General features: G+C 50.2%; 1 protein-coding gene across 4 annotated transcripts; it reads right to left on the bottom strand.

Moving 5' to 3' along the window:
• Positions 1-1,374: 1,374 nt before the first annotated feature.
• On the bottom strand, positions 1,375-8,656 carry Bola3 (bolA family member 3). Of its 4 annotated transcripts, none has more exons than XM_031382299.1 (5): positions 8,446-8,656; positions 7,835-7,930; positions 6,615-6,738; positions 4,901-4,989; positions 1,377-1,624 (listed from the first exon to the last, which is right to left on the bottom strand). In XM_031382299.1, exons 1-5 carry the CDS (start codon positions 8,497-8,499, stop codon positions 1,559-1,561), a joined length of 429 nt encoding a protein of 142 aa, XP_031238159.1. In that variant the 5' UTR covers positions 8,500-8,656; the 3' UTR covers positions 1,377-1,558. The 4 variants fall into 4 exon arrangements, with proteins under 4 accessions (XP_031238163.1, XP_031238159.1, XP_031238160.1 ...); XM_031382300.1 differs by lacking the exon at positions 7,835-7,930 and adding an exon at positions 7,967-8,031 and having other exon boundaries at positions 8,446-8,654; XM_031382303.1 differs by lacking the exon at positions 7,835-7,930 and having other exon boundaries at positions 1,375-1,624; positions 8,446-8,631.
• Positions 8,657-9,198: the final 542 nt, after the last annotated feature.

The raw sequence follows: 9,198 nt of genomic DNA, 5'->3' as shown, positions 1-9,198 counted from the left end.
CACAGCCATCCATCGAACTGAGTACAGGGTCCCCAGTGAAGGAGTTAGAGAAAGGACCAATGGAACTGGGGTTTGCAGCACCTTAGGACGAACAACGATATGAACTAACTAGTACCCTCAGAGCTCCCAGGGTCTCAACCACCAACCAAGGACCACACATGGAGGGGTCTGATTGTTCTGGCAATAGGCGTATAGTAGAGGATTGCAATTTGATCATCAATAGGAGGAGAGGAGCTCGGCCCTGTGAAAGTTCTGTGCCCCAGTGTAGGGGAATGCCAGGGCCAATAAGTGGGAGAGGGTGGGGTGGCAGGCATGGGGAGGGGGGAGGCAACAGGGGGTCTGTTTTTGTTGTTTTTGTTTGTTTCTTTGTTGTTTGGAGGGGAAACTGGGAATGGAGAAATTTACATGTAAATAAAATATCTAATAAAAAAAAAAAAAGAAATCTTTGAAAAGAAGAAAAAGGATATGGGGGATGTGGGGTGGCCGGGAAGGCAGAAGCCACACTGCGAGGTATTTGGCCACAGGATTTAGGGGAACACTGGTGAGCCAGCTTCTGGAAACACAAGAAGGCAGGCCCTGGGGCTGGATGCCAATCACTCCACACCTCTGCCTACGTCGTGGGTGCTGAGACACAGTGAGCTGAGACACTGACTGAGCAACCACTAGAATGTCTACCCAGAACACGGACTCGGTGACCTTGGTATCCAGACGGATGTCCCAGCTTCTCAGAATCATCCCCTGAGCCCAGGGTGAATGTGTGCAAGGTCAGCTGTAAAAGTGAAGCTGCTGGTAAACTCATCCTCACCAGATACAAAGGTGGGGGCCTTCAAACCCACGTCTAAGCACGCCAGAGTCCTCCGCTCCGTGACAGCGCAGGAGACACTGGGGTACTTTGTCATTCTTAGAGAAGTATGGGAGGGAAAAGTCCCTAAAACTTCATAGAACCATAACCCTGGGTTCAGGTGTGCTGACATATGCCTTTCATCCAAGCAGTTCAAGCTAGCCTGGTCTAAATAGTTCCAGGCCAGCCAGGGCTACACAATGAGATCCTGTCTCAAAAAGCAAAAACAGGGCTGGTGAGATGGCTCAGTGGGTAAGAGCACTGACTGCTCTTCCAAAGGTCCTGAGTTCAAATCCCAGCAACCACATGGTGGCTCACAACCACCCATAATGAGATCTGATGCCCTCTTCTGGTACAGCTGAAGACAGCTACAATGTACTTTAAATAAATAATAAATAAATCTTTAAAAAAAAAAAAAGCAAAAACAACCAAACCTCTGGCCTTCACTCTGTCCAGTAGTAGGATAGAATGTGCCAACTCGAACAGGGTGGAAAAAAGGCACTGCTTCTGAAACGAGGGGCCTGAAACATGAGCAGTAGGTACCTGTGAACTTTAATTAACTAAATAGATAACACATCTCCTATAATTATATTATAGAAATGTCTATGAACAAAAAAATAGATATTTTTGGAGGTGGCAGGGATTTTTCTGAAATATTGCTGTGAGCGAAGTACACTCGAGATTTTAAGCATGAGCAGTCATGTATCCAGGGTGCGGTCAGCACTTGGGGACAGAGGTGAATATCCGAAGGCCGTGCATGCCCTTGATCTCTTCTTTTAGTGCCTGAGGAGAAAGAGACATCACAGTCAGTTCTTGTGTCTTTACATTGCCTGTAGAGTATTATGGCTCTGTCTGAAGGATACTTGCACGTATTTTAAGTTGGTTTTTCCTTCAAAATATTTTTTGCCTATGTCTGTGGTGTGTGTGTGTGTGTGTGTGTGTGTGTGTGTTTGCCTATGTCTGTGGTGTGTGTGTGTGTGTTTGGAGGCCTGAGTTTGACGGCTCCCCACTTTATATATCAAGGCAGTGGTCACTCTAACCCTGGAGCTTACCCTTTGGGCCAACTAGCTAGCTTACTCCATGGACTGCCTGTTTCTGCTTTGCAGGGACTCAGATTACAGGAGGGCCGCCATGGCCACGCAGCACTGCCGCAATGCTGGGTGCGGCACACACATTTGTAACACCAGCGTCTAGTCGTATGTGGGCCCTGGGTGTCCAGACTCAGGCCATCACACTTGCACACAAGCTTTTGCCCTCTAAGCAAGCCTCTTCCAGCCCCTTTTACAGTTCTGTGTTTGTTTGAGGCAGCGTCTCACTCTGTAGCCCTAGCTGGCCAGGGACTTGCTATGTAGAGCACAGTCCTCCCGTTCAGAGATCTGCCCTTCTCAACCTCCCAAGTGTTGGGATTAGAGCTGTGCACCACCGCACCCAGCTCCCTTTACAATTTTTTTTCATTCAATAATACTTAAGTTTGCTGCGCTACACACCTCAGCCCAGCTGCCAGCAAGGCAGGGTGGTGGCTTGAGCTCAGGAGTTGAAGTCCAGTCCAGCAATATAGGAAGACCCTGAACTATAACTTAATCAAAATTGGAGCCAAGGCTGAAGAGATGGCTCAGCAGCTGTTGCTATTGCAGAACTGGAGTAAGCTGACTAGCTGGGTTCTGTAACTCCAGTCTTGGGGGAATCTGACTCTGTCTTCTTGCCTCTGAGTACACCAGGCACACAAACATACATGCAGGCAAAAACACTCATCCACATAAGATACGAGTGAATCTTAAAATGTAGAGAAGTGATTGGGAAGGCCACCCGATGCTGACCTCCTGCCTATGCAGCTAGCCGCAGTGCACATGTGCACGCACACACACACACACACACACACACACACACACACACACACACACACACACACACACGACACCTAGGTTGTAGAGATAAAAACAACACTGAGTACTCCTGGTCCAAAGTCAGCAAGTGAGTAAATAGGTCAGGGCGTGGACCCAGATGTTCTGTGGTCCTGACCACAGCGGGTTTCAGCTGTATTCCTAACTGGCCCTGCTGTTGTGTTGGGAGTCCATGAGCCATGCCAGGGACTCTGTATTCACATGGAAGCCTCAACTCTGCAGATAAAAATGAGCCTGGAAAAAGCCTATCACACAACTGGGCTCCTTCCCTCGGCTTGCTGCAGGCCCACTATGCCCACTAGTGGCTATTTTTTGTCTCTGCATCTGGGCTACCATGGGTGGCTCCCACTGCAGCAAGGTGTGAGCCTAGTCATACCTTCAAGCGACAGACAGACAGACAGACAGATCCTGGATCATGGAAGCTTTGAGGCTCTGCAGACTGCTGTGCACATTCCCTCCTGCCAACACTTCCCTCTGATCTCTGTGAAGCCTCCCAAGGCCCCTCAACCCACACTGATACACCTGTTACCTGCTATAGCCACAGAGGTACAATGGCATCACTATGGCTGAGGACACTGAGGCTCTGGTTGGGGGATGGGCTTGGCTAAAGTACCCTAAGTGCCTAAGCAGAAGGATCAGTCATGGGCTTTGAATAAAGCACTGTGTTCAATACTCAGAGGTCCTGAGTTCAATTCCCAGCAACCACATGGTAGCTCACAATCATCTGTAATGGTGGGATATGAGGCCCTCTTCTGGTGTGTCTGAAGACATAGCACTCACATACATAAATAAATCTTTTTTTTTTTTTGGTTTTTCGAGACAGGGTTTCTCTGTATAGCCCTGCTGGCTGTCCTGGAATTCACTCTGTAGACCAGGCTGGCCTCGAACTCAGAAATCCGCCTGCCTCTGCCTCCCAAGTGCTAGGATTAAAGGTGTGCGCCACCACTGCCCGGCACTATAAATAAATCTTAAAAGAAAAAAAAATGCTCAAACTAGACTGGGGATGCAGCTCAGTAGTTGGAGCTCTCATGGGCTGTGCATGAGCCCTGGGTTTGATCCCAGCACTTTATAAGCAGTGAGGTGGTACACCGCTCCGCCAGCACTTGGGAGGTGGAGACGGCAGAATCAGAAGCACAAAATTATCCTCTCCAACACAGTGAGTTTGGGGCTGGCCTGGGCTTCATGAGACCCTCTCTTTAAAATCATAACAACACGGGAGAGGGTCGGTTGGTGAGTAGGGGGGGGCGGGAGCGGGGAATAGGGTGTCTTTTCGGAGAGGGAGCCAGGAAAAGGGAGAACAATTGAAATGTAAATAAAGAAAACATCTAATAAAAAGAAAAAGTGTACTAAAACAAAACAAAACAAAACCAAAAAAATGTAACAACAAAAACCCAAACAAAGAAACAGTAAACATTGTTAGTATTATAAAAAGAGCTGAAAGATAACTACTAGGTGGCTTACTTTCCACTTGGGATGAATTCACATTTGCTCAAAATCTCACCCTAGTGAGTCGCATTCTAAGGATTCTGGTTCTGTCTGTACGCATAACGTAGGCATACAGAGTGTTTACCCTCCTCTGCCCTCACTTCAGGTTTCAAATCAGGACACAGCATTGTAATGCTTATACCAAGAATCTCCTGTCTCAAATTTGTGTAAACAATTCTTACCATTTATTCTCTGCCTTGTCAATAAGTGCTGATCACCCAATGGCTGGACAGAATAGAGAATAGGGTAGGACATGTGCCAACCAGAGGAAGGAGAGAGCAGAGCGAGAGAGACTGAGATTAGTGAGGAAGATGGAGGATGTGAAGCTATAAGGAAGGGGTCCAGAGAGAGGTCGTGGATGGAAACATACCTGATCAATAATAATATACAAGCATCGTGGAGAGGGGCTGGGAGGCAGCCAGATTAGCATAAAAAGAAAAGATAGATCATCTAACTGCTCAGCTATCGAGGGACAGTTTTAAATTAATATTGTTTCTCTGTGTGATTACTGGGGACTAGCATAAAGAAATACAGCTGCCGAATTAATTCACATCACATGAAGTCCACCTGATCATATACTGCCTTTCTCCTGCGACAGTGATAGTCACCATGCCCACTGCTGCGCCCTCAGATGCTGAAGGCCAGGGGCGATGGACCATCAGGAGCCACTGACCTGATTGACCATCTGGTGCTGCTGGACAGTCCTCTTCTCTTTAAATTCTTCTGATTCGATTTTAATTTCATACATGGCCCCGCAGCCTCCTTAAACAGTCAAAGGCATTTCAGTGACGACAGACAGTAGCTCAGACTCAAAGTACCAGACAATCCCCAAAAGGGACCATTCTGCTAGACCTGCAGAGTGTGAGCAGGAAAGAGAAGGCACGAGGCCTGGGGAGCACAGAAAGGCAGAACACTCTCTCCCAGTAAGCCATGGGAGAAGGCTGATTTCAGGAGTACACACACATCCTAATGGGAATTTCTAGATTGGGATAACACACCCCTGTGCTGACGTCCTGGATGAAAGGAAAACATAATGAGATGAGCACCAGCATCCATCTCTGCTTCCTGAGGGTGGAGGCCTGTAACCAGCCACTTCAAGATCCTGCAGCCCTGCTTACCCACCATGATGGATGCCCTCAGAGTTCTCACTTGACATTACAGTAAAATAAACTGCTTTTTGTTTTGTTTAAGTTAGAGTTTTACGTCATCAGACCTCATTGAACTACATTTTCTGAATTCGGGGATTACAGGCCAGCAACAGCATATCTGATCAATTTTACCAGTTTCTGGTATTAGCATTCCTTCTAGGCTCTGCCCCACAGTTACCTGGCAACAGCTAGGTAGGCCTGGCTTATGATAAACAGAGCTGTTTGCCCCCTCCTCGCTCTTATTCTCTCTCTCTTCTCTCCCTAACCCCTTTCTCCTCATCCCCCTTTCTCTCCACGTGTTCCTGCCCACCCCCTACTCCCTTCTCAACTCCCCTTCCCATGCCCTGAATAAACTCTATTCTGTACTATAGAATATAGTATGGCTGGTACCTCAGGGGAAAGGGATGCCTCAGCATGGGCCCACAAAGACACCCCTCCCCCCTCACCATACTGCACGCTACAAAACATATTCTGGCTCTTCTTTCTTATAAAACACAACATCCGGGAATCAAACCCAGGCTAGGCAAGTAGTCTATATCAACTGAGCTACATTCTCAGCCCAATAAAGAGACTTTTCAATGTCCTCCCAACCCATGCAAATGTGCTTTCAGGGAAGTCAGTGGCAATGTAGAGCTGGCTCTTATCTAGCTGCTTGCACCCGTGTTCCTCTCTGGGTGTGTCTGGAGAAGGCATCCGTGTGCCCTGTGTTTCTACTGCAGAAGCTATACCCCCAGCATAGTCCTGACAAACAGCCAGCCAGAAATTCAGTGGCCTGAGGAGAGCCCGGCCAGACTGGGCTTGGGGGAGTCTGCCCTGGGTCCCGATTCTACCTCAGGTTCTCCTTGCCTCCTTTAGCTTCTCTGGGCTTGCCTCTTGGATAAAGTAGGTTAGCTGACAAAACCTACCTTGGGCCCGTTCTAGCTTTACTGTTGTAGGCTGTCAGAAGAACTGAGGTCGGCAGATTACAACGGCCATGGCCCAAGTTCTTGGTGCCTGGACAGGGGCAGGCTTACTGGGGGACCCTCATCTGAGCGGGGCTAGTCTCCCAGCTGGGGCTTGTCTTTGTGGTTCCCTGAGGTTTCTAAGTCCCCATCTCCATCTGGCCCAAAGCAACACATACAGAGAAGTCATTGTGTCAAGTCCCCTCCTCCTGATCTTTTGATTTCGAGCCTCTCCCCAGGCAAAAACTCTAGAAAACCGAAGCAAAGCCCCAATGGCGAGAGTGGGAGAAAGCCTTACCTGAGATGTCTGTGACTTGGATAGCTGTGGCTCGAGGGAACTTTTCTTTGAGAACCTGGGTCACTTTGAGCTCCCCCTCTGTCTGGGAGGCAAACATCCGATGCGCACAGTGCCACAGAGGGAGCTGTAAGAACACAGAGGAGGTCCATGCAACTGTGAGAAGACACAGCGATGGTCCCTGCCCGAGCAGGGCAGGCCCAATACTGGGGTTGCTAGTGAGCACTGCTGCTGAAGGGACCACAATCACTCCTCAGACTCACCTGAATGTCCAGGGCCTGGCACTACTTAGGCTTCCAGGGATGTACCCTGGGTCTCGATGGCATGTTTATGTGTGTGAGGCTACCCATGTGTACATGTTCCTTGGGGTCAGAGAACAAACACAGCTGTCCTTCTCAGGGATATCACCTTGGTTATTTGAGGCAGAGGCTCTCACTGGCTTAGAGCTCATCAAGTAGGCAGTGTAGCAGGCAGGCAGGCAAGCCCCAGGGATCCACCTCTGTTGCCCTCTCAGCATTGGGATTTCAAGTATGTGCCCCTACACCTGGCTTCTGTTCTTAAATGTTTATTTTTAATTATGTATATGTTCGTGTGTGAGTAAGAGTGTGTGCACATGAATGCAAGATCTTCAGAGGTTGGATGAGGGAGGGTATCAGATCCCGGGAGCTGGGGTTACAGGCAGCTGTGAGTTGATTGACATGGATGCTAGAAACCGAACTGAGATCCTCTGCAAAAGCAGGGAACGCCCTTACCCACCATTTCACATGGGTCCTGGGGGGTGAACTCAGACCATCCTTGTGAGCAATTTACCAACTGTGCCATCTTCCCAGCTCTCTCATCAGCCAGTCTTAAAGGACAAGATGAAGTCTACCCCTCTATAGCAGCATCAGAGAGCTGAACCTCAGGCAGGTCCTCTGAAGCAAACTGAGCGGGCAAGAGGCATGGCCACTGGACATAGGCCAAGATGCCTAAGAGATGGCTGAAATGCAGGTCAGAGGGAAGGTCTTGCATTAGATGGTCCGTGTGCTGCACAAAGGAACGAAAGCATGGGGCTGTGAGCCTGGGCACAACTGCAAGGTTTGCGGAGACCGAAGCTAGGTGGAAGAACCAGCTGGCGATGTAAAAGCACTAAGAGCTGCCAACTCCTCAAAGGAGGCTACCGTCTTAGCACACCTATCCTGGTACCAGACTGAAGAAAGAAAAAAAAATCACACATGACTTGCCCTGGATATCCTTGCAGCGACAAAACACCTCAGCTTGAGAAGCCGATTCGAGACCAGCAGGCGAGTAAGGAAAAAAAAAGATGGAGGAGGCAGAATCTGTGAGGGGGAGAAAGAATGGGCACCGTGGCTTACGATTTTATTCCAGGAGTTAGGAGGAAGGTCAAGTTCTAGGCCAGGCAGAGCTATAATTCGAGAACCTGTCTCAAAAACCAACAGAGATTGGAAGAATTAGGAGAGCTCACCCTACTATGCTGGGTTCCTACTCCAGCCAGCAGACTACGGAGAGTCAAGGTCAGAGGCCTGGTCAGCATTCAATTTGTAGAGTACAGGCTCATTCCGAGTGCCCAGGACCAACGCCTAGACTCGGGGCCATGACTCCAATGTTTTTCAGTACATAAGGCAGCCTTTCCCAGGGCCTCTATACCGTGACTGTTGACGGAACTGTCTCCTGATCCGCCTGAGTCCAGTACCCCCCAGCACACCCGGTGCGATGCAGTAGGCAGGAAAGAATGAATGAGAACAAGGAAGGGCCTCAGCCCTACCCCAGGTCCCCAGCCTGACAACAGCCGCCCGAGCTCCCCCGCAGCTCCGCCCGAGCCCCGCTGGCTCACCCCGCGGCTCCCGCGCAGCAGAGGCGCAGCGGCCGCCGGGCCCCATACCGCCATGCCCGGCGACGCAGCCGGAGGTCACGGTGCCGCCGGAAAGACCCGGGCACTGTGTCCAGATTCGCCGTTCAGGCCGAGCCCGCCCCCTGCTGTCCGGAGGCCGCGCCCGCCCCACGGTCGCCAACCCGGAACCGGCCGCCCCCGCCGACGCGGGAGCCCTCCGTCCTGCGGTGGCCTGCTTCCACTGCAGGGTCCCCTACACGCCCCCAGGTCGCACTCCTCGGCAGCCAGCACTCTGGGGTGCACAGAACAGGCTGCCCTCACCCGGACATCCTAGTCAGTGCTTTGGGAATTGGCTTCTTTCCTGACAGGACTTCCTGTGAAAGTCTCAAGTGACCGGGGTCTTCTCAGGTTTGTGTTCTAGAAAAAGCTGAGACTTTGTGAGGGGGCTGAAATTGAAGAGGGCAGACTGCTGCGATGGCCAAGTGGCTGGGGTTAGGGTGTGGCGGAGTGTTAGGTGAGGGGCGGGAGATGGAAATTTGTTTTGTATTTCCCTACATTCCAGTGGACACAAATCACCACAGGCACCTCTAACCCCAGGGTGTTTTGTGATCAAAACCAGCCAGGGTTAAGGTGAGCTCCAGGCCAGCTTGGGCTGAGACCCTGTCTCAAAACTAAAAATACTTTTAATGCCAGCATTGGAGAGACAATGGCAGGCAGATATCTGGGAGTTCAAGGCCAGCCTATCGATCGACATAG

This window comes from Mastomys coucha, unplaced genomic scaffold (genome assembly GCF_008632895.1).
Source record: "Mastomys coucha isolate ucsf_1 unplaced genomic scaffold, UCSF_Mcou_1 pScaffold20, whole genome shotgun sequence".
NCBI lineage: Eukaryota > Metazoa > Chordata > Mammalia > Rodentia > Muridae > Mastomys > Mastomys coucha.
This window is presented reverse-complemented; position numbering and strand designations above follow the sequence as displayed.